We start from the raw sequence: 22,067 nt of genomic DNA, 5'->3' as shown, positions 1-22,067 counted from the left end.
CGGAGCAACATGGAGCGAGGCCAGCAACTCCTTCCACCGCATCCCAACCTGGGGCACCGCGGGGCTGCCCCGTGGCCCTTTAGTGTCCGAGCTGCTTGCCCCTAGCGAGGGCCCAGCTCCCAGCAGGGCTCGGTGGCTGCGTGTCCTCGTCCCCAGAGGGACCTTTGGGTGACCACGTCCTCTGCTGTGGGGATCGCTGCATCGCTCAGGTGGCAGCTGAAGTGTCATGGGGATGGCAGGATTTTGCTGATCCCCGAACTGCTTCACACCGTTTCTCCTGCGAAGTCTGGAGCGTCGTTCCAAGCACTTGACTGCTGACTTTACTAAGCGCAGGCAGAAACCAGCAGAAACCCACCCCACGACAAACCCCTGCGTGCCAGCCGCGTGAATCACGCGCCGCTAATCCCAGCGGACAGGGCTGGAACAGCAAACTTCGCAGCGAGCAAAAGCGCCCTGTCTGGAGGCTCGCTGCAGCCGCTTCCCTCGTTAGACCCCGAGCCAGAGACCACCGCAAAGCACGGAGCCGCCAGCTCTCCCGGCCGCCCTCGGCTCCTTCTCCCCACAGCCACCGACCCCCAGGCCCGTCCCGCCCGCCCCGCCGCTCCCAGCCCGGGCCCGGGCCCGCCCTCACGGGGCTGGCGGCTCCTCCCCGCCCGGCGCCGTCCCACGATCCAGGTGTCCCCGGAGCCGAGCCGAGCCGAGCCGAGCCGAGCCGTTCCCTCCTCGGCACGAGAGCCCCGGGCCGGGCGGAGAGGCGGGCGGGGAGCGGGGGCGGCGGTTCCGGGGCCCCGGCATGGCCCCGGGGAGGCTGCGCCGCCGCCGCCCGGCCCCCTGAGGAGGAGCGGCGGGGCTGGCTGCGGGCACGGCTCGGCACGGCTCGGCTCGGCACGGGGGTCCCGTTCTCCTCCCGGGGCCGGCCATGTCCGGAGCCATGAAGTTCAACGGGTACCTGAAGGTGCGCATCGGGGAGGCGGTGGGCTTGCAGCCCACCCGCTGGTCCCTCCGCCACTCGCTCTTCCGCAAGGGCTACCAGCTGCTGGACCCCTACGTGACCGTCAGCGTGGACCAGGTGCGCGTAGGGCAGACCAGCACCAAGCAGAAGACCAACAAGCCCACCTACAACGAGGAGTTCTCGGCCACGGTCACCGACGGCCACCAGCTCGAGCTGTCCGTCTTCCACGACACCCCCATCGGCTACGATGACTTCGTGGCCAACTGCACCTTGCACTTCCAAGACCTCTTGCGCTCGGCAGGCCCCAGTGACAGCTTCGAGGGCTGGGTGAGTTGGTTGGCCCGGCGAGAGGCCGGAGCTGGGCTCCTCCGAATGAATGAAGGCGCTCCAGGGGTGCTTGCAGAGCCGGGGCTTGCCCTTGCTTGCCTGCGCTGCAGATGCACGCGGCGCGGTGTTGCCTTGACGCAGGTGTACCCTCGTGGGGCTGCCCGTGAGCGTTAGGTTTGTGGCCGGACCGATGGGGGTAAGCGGCCAGTGTCGTTTCAGGTGACGCGTTTTGGGACCCTGAGAGCAAAGTCTCAGCTGTCGTAGCTGGAAGGCCGAGACTTCGTAGCTGAGGGCTGTGAAGTCTCTCCTCGTTGTAGCCTGGCAGAGAGGAGATTTGTGATACGTACCCGGCAAAGTACACCTGCAGACTCGCAGGATTTTGTGCCTTCCCTCTTTTGCTTTGGATGCCAGGACCTACTTGGAAACGTACATACCCAGGGAGGGATGCATTTCTCCTGAGATCTACACATCCTCGCACGATTGTTTGATGTGTGCATGCAGATTTCTTGGTCTTTCTAGCAGAATGGCAGGACTAGTCTCACATATATTATGTACACCCCTGTGCTGGTTGAGCACGGTTTCACTTACAGTTAATTCTAGGTTATTTCCAAGTCACTTACATCCGGCCCAGAGAACCTCTTTTATGTCTTAGTCCTAAGTGAAAGGAGTAGCACGGGCTGTAAAGCTGTGCCTTTGCTTCCAGTGCTGTAGCACAGGAGGAAGTGGAGGTATTGATCCAAACTAGTTTGCTTGTAAGTATTAAGTTAAAAAATAAATAAATGCTTCCGGGCAGAGAAGGTGCAGAACACAGAATTTCTGAGGCTAACACAGGTATTAACTTTGAGACCAGGAAGTTCAGTACCTGTGGTCAGGTAACCACCACAATAAAATCAAACGTGGAGGAAAGAGAGCTGACAGTGTAGAGAACAGATATGTATCTAGATGGTATCGCTGGAGAGAACGCTGGTGCTTTCTGTTCTCAGCCAGTGCCTGTGACTGGGGTGTGATGCTCCAACTCTGGGGTGACTACGGGGAAATACCAGCTGCAGGAGCACTTAACAGACCTATATTGGTGCTTTTTTTTTTTTTTTTTTCCCCCTTCAGCATTCTTAGGTACCAAGTTCATCAGGGTGAGCTCCGTGGGTGCATACCCAGCTTGCCAGGCTAGTTGTGCTGCCGGGGAGAAACTGCTCCTGTGACTTGTGCTAAAACAGTTTTAAATATGGAACAGACCTGTGTGGGACAGGGCAAGGGAGTGTGCTCAGCATATAGGGTTGTGGATTTGAGGATATTTTTGTTTGTTTGATTTGTTGGGAGTGATTTCTATTTGCTGTTGAGAGTGACCTTACCCTCTTAGAAGGCTGGAGTCCCGGTTGTGCAGGGGCTGGCCTGCATGTGGGGTTTGGACTGCCCTGTTGTGGGGTGTTGGCCTTATTTACGTTACCAAAATATCTATAATAATATTACCTCCTGTGTGGATGCGTACATGTCCAGGGGCCCACTGTTTCTTTCCTTTCATACATCCCGAGGCTGCTGATTTTTAAGATGGATGCAGTATAGGGTCTGCCAAGGTGTTTGGGATGCTCGGTGGCGAGGGAGGAGTTTCTCCTCCCTGTTGGACAGGCACATGTTCTGTGAACTTCTGTATCTGGGAGTTGAGGGGTGCAATGGGATGGGAAGGCAGCAAGTTTTATAACTCGACTGATGTAAGCTGACGTTTTATGGGGCACGTAGACAGAGATGAAGAGTTGCTTCTGTCCTTTCAGTTAGTGTCCAAAAAAACAACCAGGGTGGATTTAGTGGGGAGGGTGAGCAAGTGTTTGTCTTCTGTCACTTTCTCCTGCCTTCCCTTTCGACTTGCTCTGTTAGCATCTACCATAGCGTGCAGGCAGAATCACATGATGACATGGGAACAAGATCTTGCCCTGATAATTTAATATTTCTTGATAAATCCAGCAAGGCTGTCACTGGGTTTTGTGCAGTCTGAAGGATAGGAAGTGCTGCTGTGTACTAACACAAGGTCCATGAACTACCGGCATGGTAAAAGACACCGCAAGGGTTTTATAGATGATTTGCAACATCTCCACTCTGAAATCCCTCATGCTGCCCTTTTTCCAACCCCAAAAAAACAAAAGCACATAGGCTAATACAGGCAGGGAAGGAAAGGAATGAAGTGAGGGGAAAATCAGTGAATCCTCAGAGTTTAACTTGGCTTATCCTTGCCTATACATAAAAAAAAAATCACTGCAATAGCAGTCAGATTTTTTTTTCCCCTAAAGTTTTGTAGTCCTTTGATATAAAATGATTGAAAAACAGTCATAAAGAATATCCTGGGGGATAGAGCGCCCACAATGTTCAGGCATCCCAAGAGAGAACTGAAGGGACAGCAGAGCTGGGAAGAAGTTTGAGTGTCTGGTAAAGGAGATCTGGGGTGGAGGGAAGTGAAGGATGGCTTTTCATTTTGATTTTAAATAGAATGTTTATGTTTTCACTTCAGAGAAGATGCAAGGACAACAATATGTTGGTAAACTCCAAATGCACCTGGTGTGATGCAGCCCCTGCTCCCTGAGCGCTTCTCCAGAGAGGGGGGAGCGCAGGAGAACAGCCCGGGATTACCTGGGACGTTCCCTCAGCTCCCACACTGCCTGAAAGGTTTGGTGTGAGCTCTCAGGCTCTTGCTGTTCTGTTGATAAACCTGGGTCTTCTTGTGGGGAAAATAAGTGCTCAGTTACAGTTCTCGCAAGGTCTGGTGACAAATGTTGTAGGAAGTGTCAGTGAGAAGCGAGTAGGAGCATTCGGTGTGTAAGCGCTGGTGCTTCCCAGCTGACTTGCAGGTACATCGCTGCAATTATCACCCCAAACATTTATGCAGATGAGTAAGTGTATGGACATGAATCGTCTCATCAGTAATGCTTATATACCTGAGTCATCCCGCTGGGTACTGGACAGGGTATCGTGGTCGTAGTTTGCTTTAAAATCCATGTTCTGGAGACTCTTTAAAAATTACCTTTTTCTTCTAACCGTTTTGTTTGTTTCCCGAAATCTTTCTGGTAGACAAATCACCACAGCCTGAATATTTTTTAATTTTCATATTAGTTGTAAAACACATTTGACAAACTTTACACAAATCAAATCTTTAAAAGCTTATTAACTTCAGCATCCTGCTCTCTGTTTCCCATTTTTTATATTTACTTGTCAAGCTGCGGAGTAGCAGTAGTTTTTATTAATCCTGTCAAATAAATGCCATCTTGCCTTCAGCATGCTTTGATGTAGCTGAAACCGGCGGCGATCTCGCCGGTACCATGCTCTTTCTGGTAGGCATTTTCCTGTGGATGAGTGGGTGTGAAATTGTGCAAACCTGAATGGTAGCATTTTACGCAGGTGCACATGACCCTGCCAGGTGCAAAGCAGTACAGAATTAAGCCGGTTGTTACCTGAAAGCTATGAAGTTGTGATTTACAACAGGTGTTGAATAGTTTCTTTTAAAGCATGTCTTTAATTCTGCTCTAGCATATACTGACATCTTTTTTTTTTTTTTTTATTCTGTGTATGCGTCTCTACAAGGTGTTTTCTCCTTTTCAGCTGTCTCTGAGTGCAGTGTAGGAAACAATCGTACGTCAGTGAGACACCAGAAATAATTCAGGTAATACTGAGCTGTACTTGAAATGGAGAAGTTTACGGTATGTAGAGTTATTTCTACAAGGCATACGTAGTAGCAGAACTCATTTTTAAGCTCGGCGAGATACTATTTACAGGAGATAGTGAGCTGCATCGTTACCAGGGAATGAGTTAATTATGAGTGTAAAAATTGGTAGTCCACGGGTAGAGGTGTCATTCCTAGCACTTGAACAAGGAGTTAAAATTAAACCTTCTGTGACTCAATCTTGAAATAGCAAATTATCACAGTATACTGAAGGAAATTAGATAACAGATGGACTATTAGATTAATGAGCCAATTGCAACTTCCTGATGAGTTTGTTACCATGTGCTCATGTGAGAACTGCTAGGTTTGTTTGCAGGAAGAGATTAAAACAAATAATTCCCGTGCATTGCTTAACCTGAACCCTTTTATCTGCTCCCTTTCCTATGATTTTTTCCTTTCTTAAAGCAAAAAGAATTGTTTTTTACCCTTGTTTGTATAAAATTGTATAATTTATTGAACATTAAATTGAAGAGTTAAAGGAGGACACAGCTTCTTCCCCCGAGCATGGTGACCTTGTCAGAGAGCCAAGGCGTGGTGGGCCAAGTACTACAGGGCTCACAGGAGGACAAAACTTGCATCAGGAAGCCGAAAATATGGTATAGCTGTTGACAGAGTACGTTGTGATGTGTATGGTCTCTGTGAGTTTTCGGAAGGCCTGCTTGAAAAGGAGGTTTGAAGGGAATGATGTGACTGCTGGGCAAAACGTCAAGTGAGGCTGTCCGAGTACAAAAAGAGGATGCTGTCCAGGTTGCTTCTTGTCCCTCTGCATCAGCCTGTGCCCATCTGCAGGGATGGACTGCGTCTTGTAGAGCTGGAGTAAATGGTTTGTCTGTCCACAGGTCAGTTGTAGGCTGAAATAGCAGTAGTATTCTGGGTGTATGAGCTCCCATCTCCACATATGGGACAACCATGTAGATGGTGTAGTTCTCTGACCTATATGAAAGTTGGGCTGCACATTAATTGCAAACTGGGCTTGAGTAAATTAAGGTCCATCCCTATTTCTTGTGAAGTTTTCAGTTGTTTCTGTAATTATTACTGATACGCTGTCACATTATTGAATGGGAATAGTGGGGAAACACACTCACTGCATGAAGGTAAGATAGTTCTTGAAAGCTCCCACAATTTTGTCTCGTTTGGCATGTAGCTGGACTTGGTGCCTACGAACAAACCCCACCAAACACCAGTTCAGTGCCCCAAGGCTACTTGAGCGTGCCTTGCAGCCTCATACAAAAGTTGCAAAAACTAAAGAAGAAAAAAAAGTTGCTATTTGTCAAGTATTTATACAATCCTGGGCTGTGTTGCTCATAACGGTTCTACTGATCAAGGCAGGTGAGAGAGACTAGAGCTGACTGCGTGGCAAAGAGCTGCATGCTTACTGCCCTGTTTCAGCATCGGGGGTTGAGCCAAGCCAGTTCTCTACGTCTCTCATCCACGAGCTCCTCCCCAAGAAAAGGCCTGTCAGGCAGCCGTGAGCATCCTTGGAGAACGCAGGCATTTTGCTTGAGAGTTGTTTTTTGTTCCTTTCCTCTAAGGATATCCGAGGCTTGAAATGTTTGGTCAAACCATGAGAAAACCCAATTTCCAGTGATCAGAGCCACTGGAATGCCAGGGGTCTGTGGGAGTGGTGCTTGTGCCCTGGCTTTGAGATGGATGCAGCAGGCTAGGAAGCTGTCTCTTTTTTACTCAGCCAGGTGCCTGGTCCTGCCACAGCTGCAATTGGGAAGGGTGCTGGGAGCCGGCAGCGTGCACGGAGAGGATGCACGCCAGCATCACCACCTCGCCTTCCCCGGCTGCGAGGAGCTGCGATGCCAAGAGCTCACCCCAATCCCACCCAAGGGTCCCCAGTGCCTCATCTCCGTGCTGAGTGCGTGCTGGGCTCAGGTTTGCAGCAGGAGCCCTGCCTGCACTCTACACGCTGTGCTGTCAGCGAAGCTCAAAGCGAAACTTCAGCCCGTGCTGGCTTCTCCTGCCCACGCGTGCGCCGGCGCGGGGCCGTGGGCTGGCGCTTGGCACCTGGACTCGGTGGCAGCTTCCAGGCACGGGGTGGAGCGGGTGGCTCCCTTTCCTGCAGACACCCAAGGCTTTCCGGAGCTGTTTTTTCAAGCCCTTGCTAATTCGGAGGCAGGTGATGGGACGCAGGGTCTCCTTCAGCAACATCAGTGTCAGAAAAAGCTCCTGGGGGTGTTTGCGGACCGGAGCCCCGGCCATCCCCTCGCTGCTGTACAAGAGGCCGCTTGTGCAGGCGGAGGAGTGAGGCCGGGGCAGCAGCAGCAGCAGCATGTGCACATCGAGCACCGCAGGAAGCTGTCAGTCCCGGCTGTGCTCTGTGCAGTCCCAGCCGTGCTCTGTGCAGCCCCTGCCGCTTGCACCGGCGGGGGGAGGCCTCGGTCTGTTCGCGTTTTATTTTTGGCTGTTACCACAGGTCTTTCTGTTAAAACGCGTCTCATCCAGGCCGTCCGTGGCTTTCTGTTTTTGAGTAGTTTCTGAGTGATGATTTGGTTTCTAGCCATCTCAAGCTTATAGGCAATAAACCCCCGCAGAAAAGATTGTCAAGGGGGCAGTTTGAGCTATTGAAATGCCATTAAAAAGTCAACTGGTTTATGGCGTAATTCAATATGAAAGCATATCCCTTACTGCACCGAGGCAGACTCCCACCCTTCCTTTGCAGACTGTTAAAGCTCCTTTGATGTTTTAGGACGATTGTAGCTGTTGTGCTTTGCTAATACAATCGAGAAGTCGGGGATTTCTTGTGTAACCATGGGGAAAAAAGACAAGCAGGATTGTTGCTGGCAGCTTCCGTGAGGGATTCTGGATCAGGCGTCACACCTTGCCTCCGACATCTCAGCCGATTTAGGCATGCACTTAATGCATGTCAAACCCTGCCGTAGACTTCATTTCTTCTGGCGACAGCGAGAAGTTTTGGTCTGATTGCTTATTCCTCCCCTGCGCTGCGAGCGGGGCTGTGCAGCGCGCGGGCTGCAGCCCTGGCTGATGAACCCAGTGCAGGTCACCCCGTGGTTTTTCCTCCCCGAGCCATGCCCTCGGTTGTGCTGGAACAAGGAGCGATGGCTGGATGTGAGGGAGAGGCTTGCTTTATAATTATATCAAAGATAGCAAATGTACTTCTAAAAACAAAGTGCATCCTGGAGCATCCAATTAATGTTGCTAAACCACTTAAGGTAAGCCAGACAAACGACTGAAATTTCTGCAACGCCAAGGACGTTTTTTATCCTTTGACGTCACGAAATGTTCTGATCGCCCAGTGAAGTCAGTCGCTGAGGAAAGCATCCTGCTCTATTTTTAAGGGCAGCACCACGAGCGGATGCAAGCCACGTTCAGGCGCGCTAGCACGACGCTACGTGAGAGCAAGCATTTCTCGGCCATCCTGCCGCCGCTGGTATTTGATGCTAAAATCTTGGCGTCTGTGCTGGGCCCAAGGTGATGGAAAAAGTGCTTTTTTCTTCCCATGTGAGGCCTCGCGTGCCCTTGTGCCCTTGTTACATGAGACCAGAGGCATGTAATCAATGATGAGATCTGTCCCGCAGGCTGCCGGAGCACTTTTGCTGGCTGCTGGCCTGTTCCCTGCTTTGCTCCTTGCACGTTGGGCAGGGGGGAGGCAGAAGAGTTGCTCTGTCAGCTGCCAGTTTGTTTCCCACAACTCTTTTCCTCGTGGGACCTGCATTTGCTGACACCTCCAGCAAGCCTCGTGCTCCCTGGCCCACCGGTGCCCCGTGCCCTGGTGGAAACTCGCAGAGAGCGATGCCTGCATTTCGTCCGTGTGATGGATGCGTGGCAGATCCAGGTGGCAAAGGGATTGTGCCCTCTGAGGACAACCTTGCAGACAGACAAAGAGCAGGCTGGGAGCCCTGGCTCAGGGCTATGCAGACACGAGGCCCGTTGAGGACAAGATTCCGGCTCTTCTGCCAGCCCTCCTCGATGCTGCACACAAATCACTTCTGCGTGCCTTTGTTCGGTGCAGACCTGCCCTTGGGGTTGATGCAGCTCATACCAGAGTGAAAGCACACGGCTATAGCTAGCCTGAGCTTTGCCAATACAAAAAAAATGTTGGCAGGGGAAAAGGGAGGGGAGTGTGAACCCGTAGATGACACTACATAAAAACTTCTTCTTGGCGTGCACCTGCCAAGTTTCGTAAGTATCGAGTTTCATTAGTTAGGTGATTGTGTCTGAATCGGTGGTGGGGTGGCAGCTCTCCAGATTCCTTCCAGGAGAGGTTTCCTTGCCATTGAACAGATAGGCGGTGAAGTGTTGGTGCAGAAGGAAAAGTTGGGCAGCTTCTGTTTGTGATGTGGGAGAGAGATTTATTATTTTTTAACTAACAGGATGTTGCTGGCACAGGCCTTACTGGAAATTATTTGACCATTTATTTTATTTTTAGTTTCTTGCATTACAGGTATATTCTCTCAAATGTGTCCATAAAGGACATATTTCTAAAAGTATCATATGATACATGAGTAGTACGTGTCTTCTCTGCCTTTTTTTAAAAAAAAAAAAAAAAAAGGGCAAAAAAAAAGATGATTTGCAGTGCAAAATCACTTGACAGATCAGCAGTAACCTCTCTGATGCAGGCTATTGAGGGAGAGGATGTGAGAAGCAGGATGTGTATCTGTTCTGTTGCAGGCCATTACAACTAGTTTACTACTAGTTGTATTCTGACAGCATGCATCCAGGAGTTTAGAGGAGATTTGAGATGATAGTTCCCTATCCAAACATTGTTTTTCCTGCATTTGTCTCCTATGTTTACTATCAGCCATCCTCAAAGGCCGCATTTTGACTGCCAGCCGGTCTGATTTGATCTGAAAATGCAGCTCGTCCCTTCCTACAGCACCTCTGGTTTCTAGCCCTCCGTCTGGCCTGTTTTGTGGTTTCTGTTTTTTCTTTGCTTGTTTCTCATTTGCTTCGTGGCTCTTTGTCGGTGGTCTCCATTTTGGCCTAGTACCAGACTTTGTGCTTCTCTCTTGAGTAAATTTATTTTACTCTGTTACGTAAGCAAGATGCCACTTGTAAATTATTCTTTATACATCTCCGCTTGCTTTTGTGTCTTAGACCTCCTACAGTAGCAACAGGGTCTTAGTTTGCAAATCTTTTTAGTGCTTTTGGGTAGAAAATATTTGCAGTCATTCAGGTTTATAGAGGAGGTTCAACCTGGGACCAGTCATAACTGTGCGGAGTGCTGCAGGCCTGAAGAAGAGAGTGGCGGGCACTGTCAGATCATTTGGGATGGTGTCAGCTCGCTGGAGCTGGCTGGCCCTGTAGTCTGAAGGAAGGAGGGTGACAGTTTTACTACAACAGTGAAAATGGGATGTCCGTGCTCCCAAGAGCTTTTATGTGACAGAACAGCTGAAACAGTCTGATGTCTCTGGTACTGTTGGGGCTGGCTTGTGGACGCCTGAGTTAATCTCCAGAGTGCTTCTCTCCGTCCAAACTGGTCAATGTGCTCGTTATTACATGTATTCAGTTCTGGGTTGAGTTGATTCAGAATAAGGAAGGTCTTGCGGATGAAGAACTGGTAAAAGACTAGCTCATCCTGTTTGAATTCCTACTTTGTCCTGCATTTATTTTCCTGTGTAAACAAGGCCATGCAGCCTGTCGGCTTTTTGCCCAGGATCCAGAAGAGGAAAAGTATGTTGGTCTATGGGCTGCAATCTGGGGAGTGATTCACTGAATGTTTTCTTTTATCTTGTCTCTCTTATTTAATTTCGTTTAGATTTAAATGCTTTAAATCTGAAGAAGAGAGAGAGAAATCTTTCCTGCATGGGGCCCAGTTCCTGTCCTTCCCCCAGACTCTGTCACGCTCCATGTGACGCTGCTCTCCATGTCTCACTTCTTTCTGGTATTTGTTCGTAATAACTTTGAAGTGAAAGTCATCTTCTTTCTCATTTGTTGTGAAATGTTACCGTAAAAAGTTCATCCACATGTTTTGTGGGATGTCAGCACAACAGGAGCCCAGCGATTTCTTCTGTTCCTGCTTGCCAGGTCTACACCAGTGATTTCCAGTGGCACCGGTGGAATTGCCCACTTTGCACCACTGTAACTGGGAGAAGAACTGGACATGCTTCTTTCCTCCTTCCTGCATGCAACAAGGATTTATGATAGCTGGGTTATACATTATTTATGGAGCACAAAGAGTGCTCCTGGAACCCTGAGAAAGAGGAAGAAATTGGCTTCTGTGCAACGAGTTTATTATCTAGGTCATTCGCAGACTGAGGCATCTCACATTAATATATTCAATGACAATTTATTCTGTAAGGCAGCTTGCTGCTGAGCCTCGAGGAAAATGTAATCATGTGAGGAAAATGTTCCTGTGTGGTCCAAATCTATGGTGGGATTTCTTGTCAAAGTTGGTACACGCTCTTTTATACAAAATCTACAGCGGTGTCAAATGTGTAGGGTGTTCAGCCATCTCCTAACAGGGCTTTGTAGGAGTGTTGCTGATTATCATCATTTTGCAAGATTGAGCCCTAAACTTAGCACTTCGTTATCTGTTTACTTTATAACAGTAAAAAGTCGAAAGGAGGAGCTTTGAGCACCTGCAAGAATTGCTCCCACAAGACTGGCTTGTGAGAGGGGGTCACTCACAGGACACTGCCTGTCGGGCCATTGCCAGCCCTTCCCTTTCTTAGAAGTTTCATCCTCTTGTTTCTGGAGGGGATTCACGATGTGGCAGCTTACAGACCTGCAGGAAGAAAAATGCTGTTTTATTAAGTCTTCTTAATGAAGTGAGATGTAATTGTGGTGGTTTAGTAGCTACGGTACAAGCAACTGAGCTGTGCTTTGTTTGGAGTAGAGCAAAAATGGGTAGAAACCCACCTAGGCTAGGGTAAGCTGTCTTCCCTTATGAAAATAACCCCATCAGTTCTTAATGATAGTAACTGATTCTGATCACATTTTCAAATAATAAGCTAAAGTAACATTTATCCTGTCTTGCCAGTAAAGGTAACAGAAAGTTTTCTCCCATCTTCTTGAATCTGTGAAGGAATGTGCTTCACCTTCCTTTGTAAGCTCGCACTAAACAATTTCTGGAGTGAGCCTGGAGAAGTGTCATGTTCGTAGTGCTCACCATGCTGGTCAGCCCAGCCAGCAGGGCCCTGTCCTCTCCCTTTGAAAGACAAAAGGCTGTAGGGAAGACAAAAGAAGGAGTAAAGCATCAAAAATCCAGGGTATAATGCATATATAGAAAGGCTTTCAGCACCTTGTAGACAAGATACATTCTTGCATTAGCTAAGGATGAAACATTTGGGTGAATGCTCACAAAGTCATCCAGTTTAGGAATGGGTTTCGTGTTCAGCCATGATGGAGCCCTTTTTCAGCAGACTCGTGACTTTGTGGCAGCTGGCACAGGGCAGATGGAAGAGGATGCCCAGCAGATTTGTCCGCTTGTGCCGCACGGGCAGCCCCTGTGCCGCAGGAGAGGTGGAGAGCTTCCTGCTCGTGGCTCTGCTTCTCACCTACCCATTTCACAGCCCAGTGTGATGAAGAAAACATCAGTCAAAGCAGAGTGAGTTGACGTAATGGGCTGAGAAGTGTGGTTTTGGGGACGTGTGAAGGCAGCGTCCATTCTGCTGCCCATGCAGGGCAGTCCTAACGTCCGGAAGGAAAGGGGGGCTGGGGACAGTTATCTCCTTCTGATCAAAGGCTGGTATCGAGATGGCTTTTCCCTTTATTTCGTGTCTACTGAAGAGCTTGACTGATGATTTGTCAGTTCATAATCAATCCTATGTTCTTCCCAGCATTTAGCTACTGCTGTTGGACATACACAATATCAGAATATATAACCCTCTCCTCTGCTGTTTGCCACTTAACGCATGCTGAAAGCCATGCCTTTTAGCTTGTCTTGGGTGGGCAGTTGCTGCGCCTTTGCAGAAAAAAAAAGGTGTTAACTCTGGTGGTGTAGAAGTGCCTGTAAACGTGTGCGTGGTGAGAGGCAGACAGGACGTGGCATGTACTCCTTTCAGTGCTCACTTAGCGCTGTGCCTACCAGAAATCCCTCTGGTTGTGTTCCCTCCGGTTGTGGCTCTGCTGGGTAAAAGTCTGAGGGTTAAGAACTTTAGAACTTCAGAATTTTAGAAGAACCTTAGAACTGAGAACTGAATCTCCATTTGTAATCATCGGGTGATTCATTTTAGAATTACTCTTCTGATTTTTGTCAAGAATAAAATTGCAGGGTCTGGGTGGTTTTCTTTAAAGAGAGGGAATGATCCTTCAAGTTGTCACATTTTAGCTTATATGGAAGTGATCTCAGAAGGTGTCTGACACTTCCTTCCAAGTTTGTCATTTCCCTTTCCGTAGAGAAGAGTCTGCTCATGATTAATACAAGGCCAGTGGGTTTATTTCTATATATAAATAAGCTTACCGCAAATATTCGCCTCAGAAATGGGTATGCAGTATTCATTGTTTTTTAAGCAATGTCACTTCCCATTTTTGTAACATCTTGTAAGTGCCCGTGTCTGTTCTGGATGTGAAAATTAGGTGAGAGAAAGTTTCCTGAGGTTTGCTGGTTTTAAACAACCTTTGGAGCCCCTGTGCTCGACTCCTGGGAGATTGTTCAGAAAGAATCTTCTTGACCTCAGAAAAGGTCCTCAGCGTTTTCCCAACGTAAGTTTCGTGGTTCAGTTCCTAGGTTGGCTAAGCAGCCTCCTTGTATTAATAGTTCTGGGCATATAAAATCTTACTTGCAAAGAAATCTGTTGTCTTTCAATTATTTCAGCCACACAACAATAGTCTCTATCTGTGCCTCATAGTTTCATTGACTATCCACGATAAGAGCAGGACTTTTTTTTTTTAATATATATATATATCTCCAGTAAATAGGTAGTTGCCAAAATCTATACATCTATAGTATTTTTTATTCCATCTCTTGAAATATAGTAAGCAACTGTTTCCACAGGAACAGTGCTCTTTACAATAGACAGTGTTGTGGCTGCTCCGAAGCCACAGGCAGAAGGTGTAGGTGTCTGAAGGGCACCAGATCTTTCCATCTATCGCTATGAATTTTCCAGTGGGTCATTACTTGTTCAGACTTTGTATCTCCCTGTCCAAACCACTGTAGTGCTTCGTATTACTGTGTGTGGTAATGTCACAGACATTTCAAGGGCTGCAAGAGGAATCCTCAGAGTCATACGAAGCCGAAACTCACGGTGCAGCCACAGCAAGGTCTACTCAGCAGCTCCAGTTCAGCTGGTTAAGGATTTCCCCACTAAGGATCTAACTCTTCACTTCTGTAATCTCATCTATGGCTCTTTTAATACCATGCACATTAGCTGGATAGCTTTAGGTAGTTTATCCCCTTTCTTAGGGGATTTCATCTGCAATGGTTCACTTCGCTGGATGTGCGGCACTTATTAGGACTGTATCTCTTTCATTTTCTTCCCCCACAAGGTCATTACCAGGCGTGTCGCTTGTACAGAGGCGAGGAACTGTTTGACTGGCTTCCTAGCTTTATATTACAGGGCTTGGTAAGCCTTAAAGAAGGCAAGTTGTTTGGTTTTATTTTAAAAAAAGATAAATGCTGTCTGGGGGATTTCTGTCCTCAGCTGGTGAAAGCTCTCTGGTTAAGGTTATAAAACCTTATATTGATGTGGCTTTTCCTGGAGTGAATAAAATTTTGCTTTGGGAATTAAGGTAGGGTGCCCCCTCCTCAGCAAGGGCTCTTTGTCAGTGGGAAGAGGAGCATAAGGTCCACATTAGCAGTGCCACCCAGGTAGGGAAATACTTTTCTCCAGAGGGGAATTTATACTTTTAAAAGTATTAGCTAGTGGGCTGGAGTTAAAAGCATGTGTATTTGTAATATAAAGCACATGCATCACTGGCTGTGCCATGGATAAAATGCCAGGCCTTCTGTTCACAAAGAAACTAAACATTTATTAAGGAGGGAACATGACAGCAACTGTCCTAAATAGGATGGCTTCATAACAGAGCCTGTCCTGTTTCTGGCTTACCTAGGTTTGCCGTGTGCTTGGACTCTCAGTGACCCCCATCAAAAGCTCAGTTTGGAGAGGAGAACATTTGTCTGCAGCTCTGCAGGTTGTGTTACATTCTCGGCAATGCTGAGCTTCAGATGGGAGCGTGGTCAGCACCGAGTTGTGTTTTTGATGGACACCTGAGCAAAACCACTACAAACTGTGTTCTGACCTTTTTCCCCTATGGACCCTTTCTGGGTTTCCCTTCCCCACTCCCTCTGTAATCTCCTTTAATCCAAGGCACATCTTGGTCACATTGCAAAATGCTTTCTCATCTCGAGACCATGCTTTAGAAAGGGAAAAAGAAATAGTAATAAGGGGAAATACGTGACAACACGCTGTCGTTAGATGCTGACACGCTGCCTGTCAGCTCGCAGTTGCACGCGAAACCCAAAAGTGCATCCTCCTTCAGATGGAGGCAGATGGCTGGGTCAGCTGAACAGCGTTTCCCACAGTGATGCTGCACCTCGTCACCCACCCAGCGGCCTGCAGAAGGCTGGGGGCTGGTGCTTCTCAGCTCCTTCCTGTCTCAGCCCGGTTGCCGGAGTCACAGCTATGACTGTACGGTCACAAGTGCGTGCTGAGATCATCTCCCTCATGAGGTAGATGAGGAAAACTGTAATCACAGACTTGATGGGACTAAAAATTGCCTGGTCTTGAACAGTCTGTCTCTTACAGCAGTGCTTGGCTTCAGGATTTTAATTCCTTTTTTTCCTAATTCGTTCTGTACAAATATACGAGCCGGTCCTTCGCTATGAAGAGCCTCATCTATGCACCCTTCTTTTAGCCACTCTTGTACAGAAATATGTTATTGTACCTCCCTGACCACCCCCCAAAAAAAAAAAACCCAAACCACTAAACAAACAGAAAAACAAACGCACAAAGAAAAACCACGATACAAACAGGGCACGAGCTAACTTGACAAAGCAAATGCTGGCAATGGCTTGTCCTGTCCGGGTGTTGCCAGCTGCGTTCTGGATCCCAACCTACATTCCTCGTGCTCCATGAGGACTTGCCGATGACTCCCAGCGCTGGATGTCGTGCGATTAGAGCGCAGGCACGAGCGGTAACATCTGGACACCAGGAGTGAGCATCATACCTTCAGGAATGCTGGGGGAGTGCATGCCTTGGCACTCCTTTTTTGTACCTTCAGAAATGTCTAATTGGTTATGTGGCCAAAAATTGCTACTGCTTTTACATGATGTTCTGGGATGTGTTGTACCAAGGGGTGTTAAACGATCCCATGAGCAGTGGTAAAGAATGGGAGAGGAGTTAGCGTGCAGTCTAAACTAATTTTAACCTTCTCCTCCAGCTTTCCCTGTGCCCCGAGTAGATTTTCTCCTGTAAGACACCACCCATATTCGTTAGCTTGTTTTCATTTCTTCTCTCTCAAATCATTTTATTAATCAACTTGCAACATGGAATGTGAAAGGAGGCGTGGTGGATTAATATTAGCTGGATGTAAAAGTTAGTTCATAATTGTTTCAGTGTGAAGAAACTGCCAGATGAGGAGGGAGGAAGTCACTGAGATTAATTCAAAATTGGGAAAGAATGGTCAGAGCATAGGTGGCTGGGCTTTTCCGTGGTGTTGCAGCCCATACCAGGACCCAGGTTTCAAAAGCTGCTGGAACTAATCCCTCTTATTCATACCCTCACTAAGGATCCATAATGCAGTTAGGGCTCTGCGTGGGGATATCCATCACAGGATCTGTTCTAAAGACTGGCGTGCCGCTGAGACCTGATGTTGGAAACCATGCATTTTGTCAGAAGTATCACTGATAACTCGATTCTGCACGTAAGCTAATTCATTGCGATACTGACAGGGTGGTTTTTTATTTGTGCTGTTGTCCTTATTTTTTCGACCAGTAATGCACTTAGAGCAAGGCTTTGCAGTCACAGAAAAGAATGACGGCTTCTGATGCCGTGGGGAAAGGCAGCTTCTCGTTCACAAAATGAGCAGTTGGCTCTTGTTGCCGTCTGGACCTCTGAAGTCCAGACGCGCGTTGCTTGCATGGGTACTGCAGAGCCTTCCTTGCAGTTCTGCAAGCCCACGAGCCTGCTGCGCAGTGTGCGAGATCAGGCTTTGGGAGCCCACAGGAAGTTCCTGGCTCTGTTCCTGCAGTCCCCAGACATGGCTTTCCTTGTCTGTAACGGTGTAAGGTTTCCTGCAGCACCTCAAGGGGCTTTGAGGTCTTTGGGTGAAAAGGTGGAGAGTTATCTCGTGTGTGCAGCTCCTTTCCTCTCCCACCCTGCCTGTAGGAGGGCAGTGCCAGGGCTGCAGCAGGGGAATGGCAGCCTGAGCAGGAAGCTTCCCCGAGTGAAAGCAAGCAGGCAAGAACCTCTTCTGGTGCAGAGGTTCCCCACCATCCACCTTTGGGGTTTTAAGTGTTGCCAGTGTGGTCTTACAGCAGCTCTGGAAGTTGAGCCGAGGTGAGTGATGATCAGAACAGATAGCTGTTGGCTCTGCATTCAGCCAACACAACATTTGCCAGCCTGACAGTGGGGTATTGCAAGGCCTTCCACTAATACAGATCTCCTCTGAAATGCTTGCTGTCTGAGGGAAAGAGGGGGCAGGCACCTGCAAATCAAGCCCTTTGCAGAGATTTTTGGTTGATGTTTGAATCCCTGCATCGTGGAACCCCAGCTTCCTGCATTCAGGCTTTAGGCAGCGAGATATTTATCTAATTGCACTCAAGGATCCTTTGAAGCTGCTGCTACTGGGCAAAAATGGGAAAGCAGCAGTGCACCAAAGTGAATTGTGTTTAGTAAGAAGATGCTCTAGAAATGGTGACACACACCTAATGGAGACTTGAACGAGAAGAATTTCACAGAAGTTCGAGACAATGCAATAAAATCTGTGAAGAACAAGAAAATATTTTCCAGCATTAAATACTGGAGAATAAAATAAGTATGTAAATGAGTAAGTACCTGGGAAGACAACTGCAAATGGATTCTTTGCAGAGTTTTGCAGCTGTTCTTAGGTGTCCACCATGCCTTGGGTTAGATTCAGTAACAGGATATTGAAGGCTCCGTTCTCTGTTGTACAATCCATGGATTTCCCTCAAGTTACTGAGCACTTTCCTGCTGTAGCCATGTGGCTGGCAGTCCCGAGGTGACCAACGAGAACGCCTTGAACAGAGAACCTCAGACCATGATGCAGACTTTGCTGCTTAACTTAAAATAATGAATCATTCATAGGCCAGCTTAGATTTGTTAATAAGGTTAATTAAAACTGCAGGTGAGTGCAGTGCCTTGGAAGACTTCTCCTTGAGACCGAGAGCCCAGTCTTTTTGTTTATCCCCTTCTGTTTCCTTCTGGTGCCTCTTCTGCTTCTTTCCAGGCAAAACCCAAGTCTCTCTGTGGGCTGTCTGGTTCCTGGGCTCGCTGGGCTCACACACGCACACTCAGCTGCCATCTCCTTGTCAAGGGGCGCTCCCTCAGTGAGGAGCTGTGTCAGTGATGTTTGTATTTTGAGGAAACTCCGCTCACCGACTCGTTGCTGCAGCCCTTGGTCCGTTTCCAAACGGGAAGTGCCACCAACATGCCTGCTTGGCACCCGTCACTGATTTATTTCTCTATGACCGTGGGCAGCAAAACTGGCGCAGCTTCCTGGGTTTTCTGCCAAATTATACTGAGTTAACAAAGATGATGGAAAATATGTTTGATCCTCTTCGGAACTTGGGGATAGAAAACAGTACTTGGTGCGTTGGGTACTCAGAGACCTAAACTTTGAGTTGTCATCATCGTCCCTTTGCAAGTAATGTGTCCGGAGGACAACAGCTAACGTGGTGCCTCAGTGGCTCTGTGGCTATTGAAGGATTTTTACTTCATTGGTAATAATTTTGATTCCTTTGCTAAGCAACTGGCTGTTGAGGTCTGTTGATTTGTTGTTACTCTTCATTGAGTGGAAATTGGAGGGGTTTTGTTTTTGTGTTTTGTTGTTGTTTGTGGTTTTTTTTTGGTCAAAGGTCCTAAGTCTTACCAAGAACAGAGATCTTATCCTACTTTCAGCCTGTTTTACCTGCAGTTGCATATAGTTGCTTGTAGGCAGATTTCCATACGTTGCATGTGTAAAGCCGATAGTCAGCAGTTACCAGGTGTGTTTATGGCCATACTTACTGTAACTGAGTTTTCAAGCAGCTGAAATAAAGCCCTGTATTGCCACCCTTCAAGTTAGTGGTCCTGCATTGTTGTCAGCATCTTCCTTTTAGGAAATGAAAGTAATCTGTGTTTCCCTAAGCCCTTTAAAAAAAAAAAAAAAAAAAAAGCTTTAGGAAGAGGGCAATAATAGTTGGGAGGAGGATCCAGTGATGGATGGATGTGGTGGTATTTGGTTTGGTATTACCAAGCAAGATCTATGTTTATTACTTCGTGCAGAAGAGCTAAGCCTCTGCTTGTACACATGTGTGATAGGGAAAGGCAAAATATGTCCTGCCTGTGTGATTTTTGTTTCATGTGGGCTACAGCCATGCAACCTGCGGGGGAAAGAGGCCCGGGGGCGTCTTGTGGGCCCGCCTGGGGTGCTGCCTTCCTGCCGCCCTCCTCTAAGATCAGCTGGCTCATGAGGATGCTCGGGGCTGGCACAGAGCAACCCGTGCCCACCTCTGCTCACTTCCTAAGCCTTCCACATGCTCAGCTGACGGTCCCTAGGGCCATCGAGCTGCCGCTGGCCTGCCGGGTGTGGAAGCGGAGCAGGGTGGCCCTTGACTCGGTGTCTCCCCACTGCGCCCCTGGCTCCAAGCGGGCTTTGGGCCTCCTCGCTCCCCTCTGCTCCCCGCAGCTTCTCCAAAACGGGGAAGCCTTGGCCTTGTGGTGCTCGCCCGCTGGCTCTGTGTGGAAGCAGTGCAGCTCTCGGGCTCACCCCCCTCACAACCATGTGCCGGGGGGCAGGAAGCCACTCGCCTTCGCCTGGCTGCGCCCCGGCAATCGTCTGTGGTGTGCTTGGGCTGCGCGCCCCGCTTCCGAGGCAGCCGAGAGCGAGCTGGCAGCAACAAGCAGACCACCTTCCTCCCGCGGGCCCGCTTCGGCAGGGTTGACAAAACACCCGCTGACTCGAGAACAAAGGCCTCGAGGTGGGAGCTTCAGCACCTGCGCCGCTGGTTGCGGGTAGATGTGCAGAGCTGTCCCACGCTTGGTCTGTGCCGGGCCCTCACAAATGGGGCCCTCGTGTTAGGGTCCAGTCATCTGCACCACCTCCTCAGCCCACCTGCCATCCCTGGGATTTCTATCCCTGCCTTTATTTGGGAATTGGGGATGAGAGACCTCTTCTGTAGCAGAATTCAGTCATGTATATATGACTTTGCCAGATTATTTTCCCCAAGTTGCTTTGAGTTTGACTTAAATTTCTGAAAGAACGGGTTTTTGTTCAGAGAGAAGGTGTTGTTGGGGACAATACTTTGTCCTGGGCAAGCTTCAGTACTGTTGAACCCTCCCCATTCCTCCATCAGCCCACCGTATAACTCAGGAATATCTGAAATCCCTCCGGAGAGTAGCTGTTGTCTTCTTTAAAAGTGTATGGAGAACAAAAATATAATTTAGTTCTTCAACCAATTGTCTGTCTCTCACTCTTAATTTTATATGAATGCTTTTTTTTCCCAAATATCATAAAAAGCACCCATCTGCAACCATTAATAAATCATTCATTAATGATCATAACTACTATAATTAATGAGAAATCCTTCATTGCCTTGTTTTAGAGGTAGGGCTTCTCAGAAGCAATATAAGGTGGTGTACCTCCAGTAGGAGCAGGCTTTGGCTCATGCCTCTGAAAATCTTTATTTTTTTCTTAAAGTTTGAAACCTCCTTTTTTGTCTATATTTTATTTGTAGCCCTCCAAGCAGGTTTTCTTGGCAGGAGTCGTCATGGGAAAGGATAAGTCGCCTTGCAGCCCTTCCTCTTCTGAGCAGATCTCCTGTTGAGATGGGGAATCTCGAGTGAAACCGGGCTAAAATTGATTAAAGAGTCCGGGATTAGCTAAGAGCGGTTAGTTATCCATGATTGTTCGTGGCTGGGACTCAGCTTATAATTATGCAGCCTGACTGAAAACAAAAGTAATATTTTAAACAGGTGTCCTGGAACAAAAAATTAGAATGACAATATTACAGTAATAGCTGGAATAACTGGTTGTAGGAGTTAGGAGCGAGACAAACTTTCCACCCATTTGTGGGTTTACCTCCAGAGCGTCCAACACACGGCAGTAGCAGTCACTGGGAGAGTTTCTTTTCCCCACTGAAACTTGGACAGTTGCAGTCACAGGAGGGATGTAGAAGCCCAGGTTTCTGCCTGCCAGGGGCAGCGGGCAGCCCCCAGAGACCTGGTGTCAAAAGTGAATCCTGGTAGGAGCAGGGGGATGCTGCTGTCAGACAGCTTCAGATTCGCGGCTTGGGTAGGATGGGAGCTAGGGGCACTGCTTTGCACCAAGTGGTGTCACTTAAGGTCCCCTGTGCACACAGAAACTACCCGTGGGTGCCCTTGGCACCTGGGTGGAAACGAGTGCCCTAAGCACTTGGCGGCAGTGAGAAGACATTTGGCACCCCAGGCTTTTTAGGCACCCTGGTTTCCATCCTAACGCATGCGGTGCGTTTTTAGGAAACGTACCTTAATCTGCTGTCGGTCTGGAAATGTAAAATCCTCTTTCTATTAGAGAGCTCTAGGGATTTTTTGGAGGTGTTTCACTTGACGGGCAGGTGTCTGTCAGGCTCAAAACATCCAAGAGGGCCTGATTAATCCCGATGTGTATTTGGCTGAGAAAGTTGCTACTCGACCCATCCAACCGAAGCATGCTCAGGTGGAGGTGCTATGTTATTAAAACGCAGAAGGAGCTGACATTCCAGAAGCATGACATGGTAGGAGCTCAAACAAGAAAAAAGAAAAGAAGTAACTAGAGGCATGTGAAAAAACAGCTTTGGACTAACCCAGACTCTTCCAGACTTTCAGCTTCACGACTGAACAGAGCCTTGGGAATTGCCTCTACAAATGACTGATTATATATGCAGTTCTGTTAATTAAATGTAAAAATTGTGTAGGAAGTCAAAAGATATAGCTACTTGTTTAATTAAGCTAATTAAGTCCCCAGGTAGCTTTTATATTTGCTTTATTCACTGCAAGT

The 22,067-nt window shown here is 48.2% G+C and overlaps 1 protein-coding gene across 3 annotated transcripts in view; it reads left to right on the top strand.

The window, feature by feature from the left end:
- Positions 1–700: 700 nt before the first annotated feature.
- Positions 701–22,067, top strand: part of PRKCH (protein kinase C eta) — a 116,238-nt gene continuing 94,871 nt past the window's right edge. Inside the window, exon 1 of one of the 3 annotated variants that reach the window (XM_035551105.2) lies at positions 701–1,279. In XM_035551105.2, coding sequence (XP_035406998.1) covers positions 920–1,279 — 360 coding nt within the window. In that variant the 5' untranslated portion in view covers positions 701–919. The remainder of the gene's footprint in view (positions 1,280–22,067) is intronic. The other 2 variants (XM_035551104.2, XR_004779362.2) reach the window with 2 other exon arrangements.

The sequence above is a fragment of the Cygnus atratus genome, chromosome 5, assembly GCF_013377495.2.
Source record: "Cygnus atratus isolate AKBS03 ecotype Queensland, Australia chromosome 5, CAtr_DNAZoo_HiC_assembly, whole genome shotgun sequence".
In the NCBI taxonomy this organism is placed as follows: Eukaryota; Metazoa; Chordata; class Aves; order Anseriformes; family Anatidae; genus Cygnus; species Cygnus atratus.
This window is presented reverse-complemented; position numbering and strand designations above follow the sequence as displayed.